The 19,292-nt window shown below is 38.5% G+C and overlaps 1 protein-coding gene across 3 annotated transcripts in view; it reads left to right on the top strand.

Annotated features, from left to right (window-relative positions):
* LOC143858794 (uncharacterized) overlaps positions 1 to 19,292 on the top strand; it is a 50,236-nt gene that overhangs the window by 22,230 nt on the left and 8,714 nt on the right. For 2 of the 3 annotated variants that reach the window (XM_077369513.1, XM_077369512.1), the window contains exons 13-22: positions 5,718 to 5,826; positions 6,128 to 6,399; positions 6,521 to 6,648; positions 6,835 to 7,069; positions 9,312 to 9,500; positions 9,644 to 9,933; positions 10,061 to 10,244; positions 10,361 to 10,603; positions 12,601 to 12,689; positions 13,155 to 13,718. In XM_077369513.1, coding sequence (XP_077225628.1) covers positions 5,718 to 5,826; positions 6,128 to 6,399; positions 6,521 to 6,648; positions 6,835 to 7,069; positions 9,312 to 9,500; positions 9,644 to 9,933; positions 10,061 to 10,244; positions 10,361 to 10,603; positions 12,601 to 12,689; positions 13,155 to 13,302 — 1,887 coding nt within the window. In that variant the 3' untranslated portion in view covers positions 13,303 to 13,718. Of the gene's footprint in view, positions 1 to 5,717; positions 5,827 to 6,127; positions 6,400 to 6,520; positions 6,649 to 6,834; positions 7,070 to 9,311; positions 9,501 to 9,643; positions 9,934 to 10,060; positions 10,245 to 10,360; positions 10,604 to 12,600; positions 12,690 to 13,154; positions 13,719 to 19,292 lie in introns of those variants that run through there. The other variant, XR_013239042.1, reaches the window with a different exon arrangement.

The raw sequence follows: 19,292 nt of genomic DNA, 5'->3' as shown, positions 1-19,292 counted from the left end.
ATGTAGTTGTAGAATGTGTCCAAACTTCACTAAATCAAAAGCATTAGGCATTATGCATCATGAACCATTGCCTCATAAGGATTGGCATGCGTAGGGGCCATGGCCCACCTGTCCCTTAAGTAACCTTAAGAAGATTCTTGTTTATTTAAGTTGTTAGTATCTTTTCTTTTTTAATGGTTATTCTAGTTGGACAGGGTATTGGTTTATGTTAAGCTAGGGGTAATTGTATCTTTTTACCTATACATTATGCAAGGTTGTATAAGTGACCACGAACTTTATTGTTTTTGGATTCTATTTTGTTTATGAAAATGTGTGAATTATCTCATATTGGCTGCATCTTCTAATTTGTGGGTTTGGAATGAAGCTTATGGCTGGATTTCATGTATTTCCCATCGTTGAGTTATTGTTCTATTTTTTATTCTCTCTTTTCTTTATTAGGAATTTTTTGAATGTCCTTTATTAGGGTTTATTTATTTCAGTTCATGTGAATCTTTCTTAATCTATAGTATATGCCTCAGATCTGTCCTTTGGGAAGTTTTTGTTTCTTTTCATGATTTATTAGTCTTGTGATTAGATTTTCAAATCTGTGGTTGTTTGAATTTGTTTCAATACTCATTTTGGACTGTTTTTTTGTGTGTAAAACCCTTCTCGCGACTTCATTGATTGCTACCAGAGGCTATGCTAGGCTGAGATTTTGCTGGAATCAATTTCACATGAATGCAAGAAAAGCCGAGGTGGAGGGGTCATCATAATACTCCCATAGAGGCAGAGATGAAGAATAAGAGGCACTTAGAAGGTGCCATTCACAAAAAAAAAGAGGCACTTAGAAGGCAAATTTAGCAGATTACTACAAGATTTGAGCATCATGCTAGTAGTCACACATCAGAAGATTTGGAATTGAACCCTTTCTTTGACCATGTTCTATGCATTAAGCTGTAGGAGAGGGGCGAAAAGCCTAGATTTACCTAATTAGTGGAAAGGGTCCCTAGGGATTTCGATATGGAGGTCGATATCTCTGATTTCCAGAAGGGACAGCAACCAGAGAATTTTATTGGTTGGTTAAACACCGTGGAATGAGTGCTCCACTACATAGAGATGTCAGTAGGGGTGTAAACGAGCCGAGCCGAGCCGAGCTTGGCCAGGCTCGGCTCGGCTCGTTAAGCTCAAAAGCTCGGCTCGGCTCGGGCTCGAACCAGGCTTGGCCAGGCTCGCGAGCAGCTCGCGAGCCTTACCGAGCTCGGGTTATATTAAGTTCACACCCCTCATCTTCCCTGGACAGCCCTATCTAGTGTAGTTTGACTACTTTTTTTACACTATGGGGGGTGGTCCAAGTAACAAATGGGGTTCCAAAAATGAAGTGACATATTTTGCCTCCCCCTTTCACTCCCTGTATAACCCTTTTAGTGTATATATTAATATATAATATATATATTTAAATATATTAAATTCTTAACGAGCCTTAACGAGCCTGGCAAGCCGGCTCGGCTCGGCTCGTTAAGGATTCGAGCCGAGCTTTTTTCCGAGCCGAGCCCGAGCCAGCTTCCGAGCCCGAGCCAAAATTGACACCCTTAGATGTCAGATCATATTGAAAATTGTGGAGATCATGTTGAGAAAAAAAAAATGCGCCAGCATGCGCCGACATTCTATGTTAAGCTAAGAATTTGACATGAAGGATCTAGGCGCTGCTACGAAGATCCTTGGGATGTAAATTAGACGGAACGGGATAAAGAGAGTGATTTGGCTTTCGCAGGCTAAGTACATTGAGGTTCAACATGGAAAATGCAATACCAATTAGCACTCCTTTGGTGGGCCACTTCAAACTGGGTATGCACTTATGCTCATCTACTGATGAGGAACAGGCAAGCATATCTAACATCCCCTATGCTAGTGCCATTGGTTGTCTCATGTATGCAATGGTCTATACGAGATAAGATATGGCTCATAGCCTATGAGTGTAGCTGAGAGGGCTTTTTTCTCTTGCAAAAGTGAGCTCCGAAATGGCTTTCTGCGAAATTGCCTACAGATACATGGTAAATGTAGGAAAAGAGGATTGGAATTCAATAAAGTGGATTCTCAGATACTTATGGGGCACTACATATTTTGGCTTGGGGTATGGCATGGGAAAAATTGAAGATGGGTTGACAGGCTATGCGGATTCAGACTATGAGGGAGACTTGGATGAGAGGAGATCCACTACAGGCTATGTGTTCACATTAGGAGGTGGGCCTAGATCTTGGAAGCTTTCTCTTCAGCCTACGATCGCCTTGTCTACGACAGAGGCGAATATATGACAACATGTGAGGCTGCCGAGGAGGCTACTTGGTTGGCTGAATTGGTTAGTGATATGGGGCTGAAGTAGGAAGAAGTATTGTTGCACTGACAGTCAATGTGCCATACATTTGGCAAAGAATCAAGTATATAATGCCAGGACGAAACATATAGATGTGAGATATCATAAGATAAGAGAATGGGTGGCAGGTAGAAGCATCAACTTAAAGAAAATATATACAACTGATGATTTAGCGGATATATTGACAAAGTCAGTTATAATGACCAAGTTCAAGCATTGCCAATATCAGTAGTTGTTGATGATTTGCGAGGCACCTCAGGGAGGCAAGTGGGCAACTGATGTGCACGAGGTGCGGAATTGTGTTCCAGAGAATATACAACAGAGTATGATCTTCAAGTGGCTGTAGAATTCAAGCCAAGGTGGAGGTTGTTGTGCAGATGTCTTGTATTCTGGCATTATGCACGACCCTGGCATTATGCACGACCCTGACAGACTATGTGTGTACACGTTGGTAGTGTCATTAATATATAAGCCGCATGTTATGGTCACAGGATTAAGGTTTTTCTTTGAGTTTTCTTGGCCAAGAGGAATAGAGTTTGTAACATTAGACCGAAATAGTGAAAAATCTTCCTCCGTGGACGTTTCGAACCACGTGAATCTTGTGTTTCTTGTGTGAATGTGTTCTTTTCTTTGTTTCTTGACGTTTTTTGCCGCATATCGTGTTTGACCCTTATTCTAGAAGGTATTTCTCGATTCTTCTGCACCACCCATGACTTTAAGATTGAGCTACATGCCCAACCAATGTTTTGAAAATCAGAATCGAATCATACATCGTAATGGGTGTCGAATCATATCGGATCGTAAATCATAAGATATATATATATATATATATATTAAGTGGAAATGGTTTGTGTGCAGCTGCACAGATAAGCTATCTGTGCATGGCTGCACAAACCATGGGGGGGGGCCACATTTTTTGGGGGATCCAAAGCATTCATTTGGAAGGCCCTTGGATAGGGTGTGTACAAAAAATCAGCCCTTTAGGATCATCCTAACCCTGCCACTTGTTGAGGGAAAAAATGGGCAGAAACAGTGTCTGTCCATTTTCCCCTTCAACTTTGATTGGGTTAGGATGATCCTATAGGGCTGATTTTTGGTACACACCCTATCCATGGAAGGGCCTCCAAATGAATGCTTTGGATCCCCCAAAAAATGTGGCCCCCACTATGGTTTGTGCAGCCATGCACAAATAACTTATCTGTGCAGCTGCACACAAACCATTTCCTCATATATTAAAATGTAAAAAAATACAAACAAATCAAAGAATAATAAAATGGTCAGTTATTCATTCTCATCCAGATTCTTTAATTTAAATATAAACTATCATGATTAGCTATTCAATATCATAATACGAATTCTTTGCAAACAAACTTGTCACATACTAATCATCTATTTCCCATCCAAACCCAAGCATTACCCATAAAAAAAAAAAACAAAAAAAAACACCACGCATTATGGATAATACTCTTAAAAATTATTAAAGACATGAAATTATATCAATTCTCAAACATCAAATGAAAATATTAATTATAAAAAACTAGTAAGTTGTCGGTATTGTCCTCATCGTAGTCATCTCCGTCAGCAATGTAAGTAATGCTCTCAAGCACCTGCTTTGTGCTTGACTGGTTCGATGTTTGAAAACCTCGTCCTTCCTTATCATGAGAGGATTTTCGAAGGCCTCTTCTAATGCAAAAGGGTAATGGGCTCTTTCGAAAGAAATTCCTATTTTCTTTTGTACAGAACTTAAATAGAATAAATTGCATGAATCTTTTGAATTGTATGTGTTTACATTCGAATTATAAGATTCATTCGAAAATTGTAAGATCTTCAAAACAATGTGCCCAACCGCTACCTTGACCGAGTACAAGCTTTTTTAAAATTAAACTGCTTTGAACTGTTTGGTTGTATAGAGTGGGGTAGTTGTCAACAAGGTTTTAAATGTCGGTGTCAGTTACGGCCGAAATCATGTAAAATTTCAGTATTTTACAAGATTTCGGTGGAAATTTTGGAAATTTCGGCGATTTCTATCTTGGATTTTGGTAATTTCGACGAAATTTCAGATTCATGTACTTTTGGTATCGACCTTGGCTGAACCATGGTTGTCAAATTTCAGTGGAAATCTTGGATTTCGGTAATTTAGGCGAAATTTCAGATTCATTACTTTCGGTATCTACCTTGGCCGAAATTTCAAACGATGGTTGTCAAATTTCGTATATTACTAGTTCATCACCATCGTTTAGAAATGATATATTGTCAAATTTCGTATATTACTAGTTCATAACTATAATCTAGAAACGATATGGGTTGTATGTACTGGAACATTAAATGTCTACTAAAAATCTAAAGATAGAGATCTGAGATGCAGCACTTATCCAACTGTTTTCACCTGATCATCATGATGAACTTGCTGCTTTATGTATACTTATGCTGTCTTTGTTTTTCTAGTTTGTCACGACCATTTGAATCTATATAGTTTGTTCATCATGAACCGTTTTCCCTATATATATATATATATATATATATATATATATATATATATATAGAGAGAGAGAGAGAGAGAGAGAGAGAGAGAGAGAGAGAGAGAGAGAGAGAGAGAGAGAGAGAGAGAGAACAGTTTCTACACACTAGTGTAGATAAGTTATCTACTCACTAGCTTAAAATACAATGGGGGGCCCACATTGTTTGGGTGATCCAAAGCATTCATTTGATGGGCTGTCACATAGATAGGGTGTGCCCAAAAAATCAGCTTCATATGATCATCCTAACCCTTTGAACCGTGGAGGCAAAAGATGGTCAGATTTGTGATGGTTTATACACGTCCATTTTACCTCCACAAATCGTAGGGTTGGGATGATCCTATGGAGCTGATTTTTTGTCGACACCCTATCTATGTGAGGGCCAATCAAATGAATGGTTTGGATCACCCAAACAATATGCCTTCCACTGTATTTTAAGCTAGTGTGTAGATAACTTATCTACACGTGTGTAGAAACCGTTTTCTCATATATATATATAAGAGAGAGAGAGAGAGAGAAGTGTTCCTGCGCTGCAGCGCAGTGAGCTTCCCTGCACTTTAGTGGCTTATAAAGCCGCCCATTGGTTCGTATAGTGGGTCCACCTTTGCGGGTCCACAAAAAGTGATGAATGGGAGGCTTTATAAGCGACTAAAGCGCAGGGAGCTCCCTGCGCTGCGGCGCAGGAACACTTTCCTCGTATATTTATTTTTATTATGGTTAATTAAGTCCTGGATGATTTTCTGTGGTAGATATGAAGTTTGTTGCTGCCTTCATGCTCACATATTTTTCACCCCCAATAGTTGAGTTGAGAATACTTTGTGTATAGCATCTTACTAGATTGTATTCTGCAGGAATGCCCTACTGGAACTTTCAAGAATGTTAGCGGGTCTGATAAAGCCCTTTGTCGCCAATGCCCCCCGTTAGAGCTTCCGCATCGTGCAATCTACATATATCTCCGAGGTATCTCTATAGCTTATGCTTAGTGCTTGTAATATATTTTATTGTAAACACTCAGTTTTCAAAAATAAAATATTGTAAACACTTGTTTTATGCTCAGAACTTATTGTAATTCTGATGTCACATTCTGTTCTTTGAAAAGTGAATCATTTTGTTCATTTTCTCATTTTCATGTGGACTTTTCAAGTTTCTTTGTTCTGGTCATACACTCAGAACTTCACCTACGACCCTGATAAAGATATCAGAATGTTCTTGTTACTATTAATGTTATATTTGTTCCTAAAATTTCAGCGTTTTTTAACAGGTGGTGTTGCTGAAACTCCTTGTCCTTACAAATGCATTTCAGACAGATATCACATGCCTCGGTGTTATACTGCTCTTGAAGAGTTGATGTACACTTTTGGTGGGCCATGGTTATTTGGTCTTCTTCTCTCCGCTCTTCTTGTCTTATTAGCTCTCGTGCTAAGTGTCGCACGAATGAAATTTGTTGGGACTGATGAATTACCTGGCCCAGCTCCCACTCAACATGGGTCTCAAATTGATCACTCCTTCCCTTTTCTGGAGTCATTAAATGAGGTTTTCCTCCAATTTTAATGTCCTTCCAGCTTAATTGCACTATACACAGGCACTTAGAACCTCTTTTGCAAGTTTTAGTGTTATTTTGGAGGTCATTCATTTATTATCTCCATACATACAGGTGTTGGAAACTAATAGAGCGGAGGAGTCCCAGAGTCATGTTCATAGAATGTACTTTATGGGTCCTAATACATTTAGTGAACCTTGGCATCTCCCTCACTCCCCTCCTGACCAAGTAACTGAGATTCTGTGAGTTGTTCAGTAGTCTGCTACTCTTTTTTTTCCAATCCTTTCATGTTTTGGAAACTGAAATGTTTTTTTCTGCAGTAAGTTTTTTTCTCACTTTGCTTAGCTACTAGATATTGTTAATGATCCTGTTTTGATATTCTTTCTAACTGACAATCTCTGCCTTTTATACTTCATTTTTTATGGCAGATATGAGGACGCATTCAATAGATTTGTTGATGAGATTAATGCCTTGGCCGCATATCAATGGTGGGAGGGATCTGTCCACAGCATTCTTTCTATTCTTGCTTATCCCCTTGCCTGGTCATGGCAGCAATGGTGCCGGAGAAAGAAGTTACAACAGCTTCGTGAGTTTGTACGATCGGAATATGATCATGCATGCTTACGTTCTTGCCGTTCACGTGCTCTCTATGAAGGCCTTAAGGTTCTCTTCTATAGAAGATCTATTCTAGTGTTGTGTCAGAAATTCTTATAGTATGGGTGTGTGCATCTGCATGGCACATGCCGACGCTCACATGCATGCATACATATATACAAAGTAATAAACATATATGCACACAAAACCTATAAATACATATACATATATACATGCAAACACACACACACACACACACACACACACACATATATATATATATATATATATATATATATATATATATATATATATATAAGGAAATGGTTTGTGTGCAGCTGCACAACCCATGGGGTTTGTGTGCAGCTGCACAGATAAGCTATCTGTGCATGGCTGCACAACCCATGGGGGGGCCACATTTTTGGGGGGATCCAAAGCATTCATTTGGAAGGCCCTTCCATGGATAGGATGTGTACCAAAAATCAGCCCTTTAGGATCATCCTAACCCTGCCATTTGTGGAGGGAAAAAATGGGCAGAAACAGTGTCTATCCATTTTCCCCTCCAACTTTGATTGGATTAGGATGATCCTATAGGGCTGATTTTTGGTACACACCCTACCCATGGAAGGGCCTTCCAAATGAATGCTTTGGATCCCCCAAAAAATGTGGCCCCCACTATGGTTTGTGCAGCCATGCACAGATAGCTTATCTGTGCAGCTGCACACAAACCATTTCCTTATATATATATATATATATATATATATATATATATATATATATATATATATATATATGAGGAAACTGTTGGTGAGCTTAAGCGCAGCTCCCCAATCACATGGGTCCCACATGTTCTGTGGTGATCCAAAGCATTCATTTGCAAGGCCTTATGATAGATAGGGGGTCTATCCATTTTTGTCCTCCACAAATGGAGGGGTTAGGATGATCCTATGGAGTTGATTTTTGGTACACCCCCCATCTATGTAAGGGACTTTCAAATGAATGCTTTGGATCATCCTAACAAAATGGCCCCCCATGTGATTGGGCGCTTAAGTTCACCATAAGTTTGGTGAGCTTAAGCGCACCAACAGTTTTCTCTCTCTCTCTCTCTCTCTCTATATATATATATATATATATATATATATATATATAGAGAGAGAGAGAGAGAGAGAGAGAGAGAGAGAGAAGTGTAGCTACACACTCGTGTAGCTAACTTAGCTACACCGCCGGCGTAAAATACAGTGGGCCCCACATTGTTTGCGTGATGCAAGCTATTCATTTGATGGGCCCTCACATAGATAGGGTGTGCCCAAAAAATCAGCTCCATAGGATCATCCCAACCCTACGATTTGTGGAGGCAAAAATGGACGTGTAAAAACCTTCACAAATCTGTCCATTTTTGCCTCCACAGTTTGAAGGGTTAGGATGATCCTATGGAGCTGATTTTTTAGGCACACCCTATCAATGTGAGGGCCTATCAAATGAATGGTTTGGATCACCCAAACAATGTGGGCCCAATGTATTTTAAGCCGGCGGTGTAGCTAAGTCAGCTACACGAGTGTGTAGCTTCACTTTCCTCATATATATATATATATATATATTATTGTTGTGTTGCATGTTGACTCAGTAAATAGTGGAACCATAATCAGTTGAAACTGTTATTTTTTTTGGGGTGCAGCGTAGCTGTTACAATAGTTGAACTACATCCAGCAATGGAGTATTTTCACATCTAGAAATTGGGCACTTGGTTATGCATATCAAGGAATTCACAGATAGGGTTTTCATGACTCAGCACATTGAAAACTTTGGTACTTTAAGGTGCTGATATTCTAGTATTTATGTTTAGAAAGTGGTTTAGATAAGACTGACTAACTCAGTTAATCAGAGCTATGATTAGTTTCTGACAGTCAACCTTGGGTCTCATATGAAACAAGTGTGCAATCAGAGTGATGGTCTTGTGGTTCTCCATTAGATTACCCTACATGGTCTTAGTCCCATATTGGAAGGACATCCCATCCACAAGATCAAAGATGAGAAACATTAATAATTAACTAATCACAGTGGGCATCTGATCACAGTGGGACCAGTGGCGATGGGCCAGACTCATGGTCCCCTACCATACAAGCAAATCTGATATTGTACAGGCACACATAAGATCCAGGGTTTATCGTTACGCATTATCGTAATGATGGATCATTAGGATATCTTTCTGCTTAGAATAAGCAACCCTGACGGTACTCACTGTCATGTTGTTACTGTTAGAAAGCTCAATACTTCTAAGTCATCCAGCTGATGTCATCATTCCGATATGCAGGTAGCAGCCACTCCAGATTTAATGCTGGCATATGTAGATTTTTTTCTTGGTGGAGATGAAAAAAGATCCGATCTTCCTCCCCGTCTCCATCAAAGATTTCCCATATCATTAATCTTTGGAGGTGATGGAAGCTACATGGCTCCTTTCATGCTTCACAGCGATAATGTTCTTACTAGCCTCATGAGTCAGGTTTGTAATTTATGACCAATCAGTACTTCTCATTTACATTTTTTTAATGCACGAAACCAATTCAATGTCGTTGTCGCTTCTCTTGGGTGGAGTCTTTCATGAGTGTTTTATTTTATTGTACAACTATTTGATTTCTCATGCAGTCTGTTCCACCAACTATTTGGTATCGGCTGGTGGCTGGATTGAATGCACATTTGCGGTTAGTTCGTCGTGGACACCTACGATTAACATTTCAGCCGGTCCTCAATTGGCTTGAAACTCATGCAAATCCTACTTTGAGCATTCATGGGGTATGGGTTGATCTTGCTTGGTTTCAGGCAACAGGATTTGGTTATTGCCAATTTGGTCTTGTTGTGTATGCTGTTGAAGAAGAATCTGAGCCTACAACATTAGAAGATGTAGGTGGAAAACCAAGAATTGAGCAAACATCAAGGTAATTTTGTTATATTTCCAAATTGTGCATATGTATTTGCAGGTGATAATGTTCGTAAATTTCATTGTAATGTGATTCTGAACCAAAACCCTGTTTTTACTTAATTTTCTTTATATGTAATTTGCAGTGCAAATAGCATCCATAGAGACGATCCATCAGTCCATTTACTGAGAAGTGAAAGTGCCGTGATGCGTAAAAGAATATGTGGTGGAGTTTTAGATACCTGTAGCTTGCGCATGCTTGAGGAGAAAAGGGATATATTTTATCCGTTCACGCTTATAGTGCATAATACTAGACCTGTTGGGCACCAGGTAATCTATTCAGTATAACTTTTTGAGTCAAAATCTTAATAGAACTACTAGTTTGTGATCTACTTTATTTTTGTTGTTGGTGGTGGTCTTACAAACCCAACTGTTTTTCACTGCAGGATCTTGTTGGATTAGTCATCTCAATACTGCTGTTAGGAGATTTTAGCTTAGTGCTGCTTACCTTGCTCCTGTTATATTCTTTTTCACTGGGGGACTTTATTTTAGTTTTGCTTGTTCTTCCTATGGGCATACTTTCACCATTCCCTGCTGGAATCAATGCTCTATTCAGCCATGGGCCTAGGCGATCAGCAGGTCTCGCACGTGTATATGCTTTGTGGAGCTTAACGTCCTTGATTAATGTTGTAAGTTGCCTTCCCGACATTTTCTTGGTTGATGTGGTCTGCTTGATTTCACCTTTTCAATTCTTTTGAACTTTAATTGTGTGTTATTTTCCTGTTTTTGATGTATGGGTTCAAGTTTCATTTGCATGTACAATTTTTCTTTCTTTCACTTTGTGTTTTTTTTCAAGCTTTTAATGGTAAAACAGTAATGGTAAAAGTTTTCTCTCCCGATATTGCATTGCGTGGTTCTCTGTTGCCACACCATGTTTTCCATCTAGTTGTATGTCATTTTGAAATATATTGATGGACCATTTGTTTATAATGCAATTGGCCATCTTATTTTGGTGAATTGACTTGCCGAATCCTGGATGCTATTTTAAAGCATGCATTAAGAGAGAGTTCCTATGCAGCTATGCCTATACTTAATAGTTAATTCAGTGAAATTAAAAAAAACGGCATCTTATGAATGTTTCCTCCTCTTTTTCTCATGGGGATCTCTTTCTAATAGCACTATGATGCATGTATGCATGTCAGCTACTATGAATCCACCAAAAGTTTAAAACATGCTAGAGAATTGAACAATCACACAAACAAAAAATTCAATAGGTCTTCTCGAACAATGCTAAAGAAGAAAATGACCACTGATTTGATCAGAACATGATCAAAGTACGGTAAAACATAACACCAAACACCTAAAGGGAATGCATATCACTATTCATTAAGCATTAAGCGTTTGAAAAGTATATCAAAACTCCCTATACAGTCTTAAAACTCTCTAATCCTAGTTTAATCCTAACCATCAGTATAGGATCAATTTCAGTCCCTGGATCAATTTAAGTAAAGCCTACTCCTTATTTTGGAGCAGGCAAGAATAAAAAACTGTTCTCCCCCAAAAAAATTTATTCACATTTTCATCAGTGCCCAAAATCTACTTAAACTTTACCCAATAATTAAATAAATCAGAACATGATCGAAATACGATAAACCCAAACAACAAAAGGGAATACTTGTCACTATTCATTAATTGTTTCTAGAAGTACAAACCTTCGTATATACGCCCAAAACTTTTTAAAATCGTACTTTTATTCTAACCATTATTATAGGATCAATTTCAGCCCTTAGATCAATCTAAGTAAAGCCTACTCTCTATTTTACAGTAACCAAGAATGAGAAATTGCTCTCTCCACACATTATCAGTATGCACCGAAATCTATTTAAACTTTACCAAAAATTAAAGAAAATTCACTTTAGATCATCATAACTAAGTTTGCCAACTTTGCACTGAATTGAGTCCTGAAGGGCTGCTTAGTGATGTTGGCATGATGTTTCGGACATCTCCAAACCTATTTTTGGATCTGTGGACCCCTTCTCTTGAATTATCTTTTCTGACTTAGGGAGTTGTTCATGAAGCTTTTACTTGCATCACACTATCTCAATACTTCTACACTCAAAGTAAAATTCATTTCTTTTTAGTAATTGGAATGTATTGAACCGACAATTTGAGAAAGACTTTCATTGTAAATTATCATAATTAAGTTTGTGTACTTTCGTGACTAATGCAACCCCATAGGGCTCACTATTGGCATTGGCATGATGTTTTGAATGCCTTCGGGCCTACTTTTGAATTTCAGTGGACTCTCTTCTTCTCTTGATTCCCATTTGCTGGATTATGAGCTTGGTCATGAACTTTACTTGCATCACATTATCTAAGTACTTCGACAGTCCAATTTCATGGAAGTAGATATCATTTGTGTTTAGTAATTGGGATGTATGCAACTGACAAGTGATAGAAACTTGCTGGAAAGCAGAAATGTTTTTGTTAAAGTCTTACTAAAGTCTCTAATGTCATGTGATTCATTATCTTGTGCCTCCATTACCTCGTGAATCTTGAAAAGGCATTGATTGATGGTGGTTTTGACTTTTTAGCATGATATGTACATGTTTGTTATCTTCCTGTTTTTCAGGACCCATTTCCTGAAAATTTATAAATCTTTTGTTTTTTTTTCCTCCTTTAACAGGTTGTGGCCTTCATATGCGGATTTGTCCATTACAAAACCCAATCTTCAAGTGGAAGACACCCAAACTTTCAGCCCTGGAATTTTAGCATGTGAGGAAATTCTTTCCATCCATCCACAGCTGCTAGAATTTTACACGTTATATCAGAACTACTGAGAAATAACCATATGCTAAGCATTTTTTTCTGTATTTTTCTTTTCTATATTCTACCGATCACAATACATGTGCATGAGATCTGGACCGTTCATCCAGTAGGTGCCCCTAAGGATGGGCCAGGGCCCAAAAATCGGTGGAGGTCTTTTGAAAGCTGCAAATGGGTTATTAAATAAAAGACTCGTCCATAGTCAAAAGGAAAGGCCCACATTCAGATGTTAAGATTATTCAGCCGAAAAAGCTGTGTCGCGGCCCATCAACATATGGGCCTCCTGGATGAACAATGTAGATCTCATGACACGTGTGGTGTTACATTTCACGAGAGGAATGGAGGTGGATAGTGGATGTTTGCCATTAAATAGTTTCTGGGTTCATACTCTAATTCACATTTTGAGTGGTGCAGGGATGAAAGTGGATGGTGGATGTTTCCTACTGGTCTCGTGCTGTGTAAATGTATCCAGGCACGACTCATTGATTGGCACGTCGCTAATCTAGAAATCCAAGACCGTTCATTGTATAGTAAGGACCCGAACGTGTTCTGGCAGTCATGATATATACATTGACGGGTTTCATCAAAGTTGGATGCGATTTTTTGATACTGTCCACAGAATTGGTGAGTGATTCCCTTTTGCTACGCCTTCATTTTGCAACAGTAAAAAGTAACTGACGGGCGTCAACTGCTATGTTCCTGCAATTGAAGAAAATAGGCATCAACCACCTTTCTTTCATGTTGATCTATTCATCTTCTTGAATTGAATGACTATCACTTTGTGAATCATGTGCAGGCACACTACCACGCCCCCAAAAATGTAATATAGTTTAAGAGATATTATTCTCATCCATTCTTTCCCATAACTAATAATTACTTCGTTCACCATGTATCATGCATGACATGAAACTTTTGCTGATGAATTTACTAACCCACTGTTTTACCCTCCTAATTAATGAGGTTTCTTTTTTGCTTTTATCTCTCAAATGTGTCCATTGTTCCTGTTCAAGTGAATGAATCTGCACAGGTTGAGTCCATTTTTTTCTGTTTGGGAATTACTGAAATTACCATAATGCTCAATTAGATTGATCTAAATGGTGAAATAACATTGCCTTCATGACATAGATTGCAACATTACACCCTATGCTTCTATGTGGATGAAAATCAGGAAGGTGGATGATAGCTGCTCTCCCTTTGTGGCACTCCTCTTTATTGTTTCTTTTATGCCCATTTTAAGTGAAAACCGGGCATAAATTTTGTTTTAGCCTATTTGATGTTGAAGGAAATAGAGCCTGGGTAGACAGAATAATTGCAGTTGTGATTGAACCCACATATGTTCAAGAGATCTTCCGTAGCAAAATTATTTGAAGATAAAATAAATTTTCAGACAAACAGAGAAATTCAATACGGTCCTGCTTTAGATCAAACTGGATAATATTATATTGATGTAACATGTAAAGGTCTGTTATTGATCTTTCAATGCGTAAAATTTTAGCATATTATGTGATTGTAGTTTGGTGAAATCGACTTTGTAACGCGTCTTGAAGCATCGTTTTGTTCACGAGCGGATGTGATCCGGGACCTTATCGGATGTGCCCAAAGGCTACTACTCAATCTGGTGCGATATAGAGCATATGATCATGAGTAATGGGTAGTTTAGTGCAATCTGATTGTGTCCAATCGCGTGCCAACAATCAAGAACCGATATTGTACGATTAGAGATCGGTCACGATCTAGCGGTACAGGGGAGGATGGAGGTTTTACATAAGTCAATAGTTACCCTAGGATCAATCTGGGCGGTAGAATCGTGATCTGGTGCGATCTAATGTTCAGATAAGTAACCCTTTATGATAAGGTGCCATGAAGGATGCTTTTTCAAACAGAGACTTGCGAAAAGGGAGATGATATTTTCACCCCTCTGCATTACGCATGCGCTCCCCCCACAGGTGATTTGACGTGAAAAAGCGTGCAACTAAACTTCAACGCTTTTTTACGTCAAATCACCTTATAAGGGGAGCCCATGCCGTTACGAAAATTGCAAATAGCAATTGAGATCCCCCCCCTCAGAGACTTGCAAAATTCAAAGGTGATTCGGGATTGTGCTCCGCTTGTGCAAAGCGTCAACATTCATAAAAAAGGCTTTGCCTACTGGGCTTCATTGTATCTTGGAGGTGAACTCGTGGAGCCTTGGTGGGGGCAAATATCGTCCTAAGGAATGCGACTTTTTAACGCGCCTTAAGCATAGTTTTGTTCTACATCTCCACCAAGGTTCATCCTAAAAAGATTTTCTCCAATAATAAGCACGGAAAAGTAAAACAAAAGTAGGTATGGGGAATTATGTTGTTTAGGTTTAAAAAACTTCAATTACTAAACCCAGAAATAACAAAAATTAATGGATGTGAAAGATAAGATATTGGTTTCTTATACGATGCGTGAGCGGTTTTTCCTTTTAGTAAAAATATAGGCTGCAGAACTAGGGGGACAACTTGGGGCGGGGTCGGGTTGAGTTTTTGCCAAAAAAAGAATAGGAATAAACTCGAACCTGATCCAATTTTAAGGTAAAAGCTGTTGGAAAATTTGTTGAGGGTACTGTTGATGATACAAAACAGAAACTTGTTGCTTCAAGGCGTGATATCACTTTCCTTAAGACAAGATTCGCTCCCACTAGTAGTGTGCAAAGGGAATCCGCGAATTGCCTCCAAGATACAATGAAGCCTAGTAGGGAAGCCCTACTAATGTTTGATGACGCGTAGCACTAGCGGAATCAAACCCGAAATGCCCTTCCGAAATTTCAAGCCTTAGAGAAATCTCTAGATTCTGTTTCTGCAGAAAAACAGTATCTAGAACAGTAAACAAAAGAAAAACAGTATGTAGAAATACTTGGGGATTTTTGTAGGAGTGTAGAAGAGAGTGTAAAATCAGTCAGAATTGCCAATTCGATTTCTATTTTAAATGACTGAAGTTTGCACATTTTTATAGACCATCTGGTGTCTTTTCAGTGTGAAAAACACCTCTACAGGGCACCTTTCCAGAATGTTTGAAATCTGACCGTTAGATCGCACCCATTGATATTGAACGGTCCTGATCGATCCTAGATGTGACTGTTGGCTTGAGTAAAACCTCTCTCCAACCCAGTCATCGTTAGATCAACCATCTATGGTGTGGATCGCACCCCCTTGGCACATGACCGTTGGGGGAAGGGACACAACCCATTTGATCACACCCTTTGACCGTTGGAGTCATGGGCCCGTCCTATAGCCCATTGCCCACGCCGCGCGTGCGCGTGCGCGTGTGCGAACGGTGCGTTGCACCGTCCCGCGGGTCCAACCATGGGTTCAACCCAATGTGCAATCAACAAGAGTTAGAAAAGGTAGTGCTTTATAAGCCCTACTCTTTCTTTTCTCTCATCCGATGTGGAACTATCTTTTTCAACTACACTTCTACATCCTTTTGTAAAAGCAAATATTTCCAAGAAAACATTTTCTTTTTCCCAAACGCTTTTGATAAAACATTTTCCAAAACACTAAAACATGTAATATACATGATTTTGAAAATACAAAATCACTAACAATCCCCCACCATTTTCAAAATCAAAGAAAATTTTCTCATCAGGCTTGGAAATCTTATGCATAGATGAAGGTATCTCTCGATTTGAACCTTCACTTAGTGAGGACATATCAAAGTTAACCAGAATTGCATAGTAGACGTATCTTTGAACTAGCTATTCTATATGATTAACCGGATACGTCTCACACACAAGATTTCACCTCTTTGGGCAATTTCTAAAACCGACACATGAACTGGCCTTGTGTCTATATCTTGGTTTCATGAGTGCTCTAGAGACTAGCCAGGTCTCATAGGAAGCGGCACCACTCCCACACTCACATAGGTAGGCTTATCAAGAGTGCCCCTGTAACTAAGACACTCCAACATTATGTTATAAGCCTATTAAGAGTTTAAATACTCAGCCTTCTCCTTTTAAACATTACAGGTACCAAGCACTTTACCTTGGGATGGCAAATAATACAGATTATAGTGCTTGCAATCACTCCATATGATGTACTTGGACTCATTGAACTCAAGACTTGATGTTTATTCAAGTGTTGAGTTGATGTTCCATCATTGGTGACTATTGGTTAATGGCTTTAACCCCATCCCTAATGATGTTTTACACACCAGATCTCTTGCAAGAGCTTTAGTGAATGGATCGGCCAAGTTTTGGCTCGATCTCACAAAATCAATAGTTACTACTCCATTAGTAAGTAACTCTCTTATAGCACTATGTCTAAGTCCTATATGTCTGGACTTACCATTATAAACATGATTATATGCCCTTGATAGTGTGGCCTGACTATCACAATGGACATAAATCGATGGCATTGGTTTAGACCATAACGGAATTTCCAATAACAAATTTCGAAGCCATTCCGCCTCTTTACAGCATGCTGCCAGAGCTATAAACTCTGCTTCCATAGTTGAAGTTGTTATGCATGTCTGTTTCTTAGAGGCCCAGGAGACTGCTCCCCCACCAAGGGTGAAAATCCACCCACTGGTTGATAAATGGTCTATACGCTCAGTTATCCAACTAGCATCAGAGTATCCTTCTATTACAGTTGGATACCCACTATAACATAAACCATAGTCTATAGTTTTCTTTAAATATTTTAAAACTCTATAGACTGCATTCCAATGAGAAAAACTAGGATTACTGGTAAACCTACTAAGTTTACCTACAGCATATGCTATGTCTGGCCTAGTACAAGTCATAGCATACATAAGACTACCAATTACACTAGCATACCCTAGTTGAGAGATAGTCCTGCCAGTATTAAGATACAACTTTATATTTGGGTCAAAAGGTGTTGAAATGGGTGAACATTCAAAATGGTTAAACTTTTTAAGAACTTTCTCAATATAATGTGATTGTGTTAGAATAAGACCATTGTCCTGTCTTATGATTCTAATACCCAAAATCACATCAGCTTCACCCATATCTTTCATATCAAAGTTTTGAGAAAGATATGATTTAGTACTTTGAATGCTTGCAATATCAGTACCAAAAATTAACATGTCATCAACATATAAACAAATAACAACACCTTTGCCGCCCTTAAATTTACTGTATATACATTTATCTGATTCATGTATCTTATAACCATTTGACACTAAGACTTTATCAAATCTTTCATGCCATTGTTTAGGGGCTTGCTTAAGCCCATACAAAGATTTGATAAGCTTACATACTTTATGCTCTTGGCCTGGCAGAATAAATCCCTCAGGTTGTTCCATATACACTTCTTCATCAAGTTCACCATTTAAGAATGCGGTTTTAACATCCATCTGGTGAATGTGAAGTTTGTATATGGAAGCAAGGGCAATCAACACTCTAATGGTAGAAATCCTAGCAACAGGTGCATATGTGTCAAAGTAATCAATACCGGGTTTTTGAGTAAACCCTTTGGCAACTAACCTTGCCTTAAACTTTTCTATGGTCCCATCTACATTGATCTTCTTCTTGAAGATCCATTTACATCCTATAGGTTTAGACCCAGGTGGTAGATCAACCAAAATCCAAGTTTTATTACCCATGATAGAATCTATTTCGTCATTAATTGCTTCTTTCCAAAAAGCAGCATCTTGTGACTTTATGGCTTCTCCATAGGTTTGAGGGTCACTTTCTATGCTAAAGTTTAACAAGACAGAACCTTGGAGTTTTTCCCTTGTCCCTTCTACCAGGTAGGTTACAAAGTCAGGGCCAAAACTCCTATCCCTTCTATCTCTTGAACTTCTTCTTATTTTACTAGGTTGTACACTAGGTTCACCAACTTCTGTTTGTGATTCTAAATGATGATCTACAGAAGTTGTAGGTTCAATTTCTTTAGGAATTGAAGTGAACCTATTTTCATAGAAAAATGCATCTCTAGATTCAATTATGGTATTGACATCTATGAAATCATTAGGTTCTATAACTAAGAACCTATAGGCCTTACTGTGACTAGCATATCCCAAAAAGATACACTCAATACCCCTTTCACCTAATTTTCTTAACTTAGGTTTAGGGACTTTAACTATAGATCTACAACCCCAAACTTTAAGGTAACTTAAGTTTGGTTTCCTTTTCTTCCACAATTCATAAGGGGTTATATCAGATTTCTTACTTGGTACCCTATTCAAAATGTGACAAGCTGTAAGTAAGGCTTCACCCCAAAAACTTTTATTTAAACCAGAATTAACAAGCATAGCATTAATCATTTCAGTAAGTGTCCTATTCTTCCTTTCTGCTACACCATTTTGTTGTGGTGTATAAGGGGCAGAAGATTCATGGACTATGCCTACTGATTCACAGAAATGAGGAAAGTGATATTCACCACCTCTATCTGATCTGAGACATTTAATGCTTGTTATACATTGGTTTTCTACTTCAGTTTTATAAATCTTAAATTTTTCTAAAACCTCATCTTTATGACTAAGTAGATAAACATAACAGTACCTAGAATAATCATCAATAAATGTAACAAAGTACTTTTTACCTCCCTTTGTGGGAACACTATG

This window comes from Tasmannia lanceolata, unplaced genomic scaffold (assembly GCF_043159265.1).
Source record: "Tasmannia lanceolata isolate RefF3 unplaced genomic scaffold, GAP_Taslan_0.1 ptg000026l, whole genome shotgun sequence".
Taxonomy (NCBI): domain Eukaryota; kingdom Viridiplantae; phylum Streptophyta; class Magnoliopsida; order Canellales; family Winteraceae; genus Tasmannia; species Tasmannia lanceolata.
Note: the sequence above shows the minus strand (reverse complement) of the source record. Positions and strands in the feature narration are given on the sequence as shown.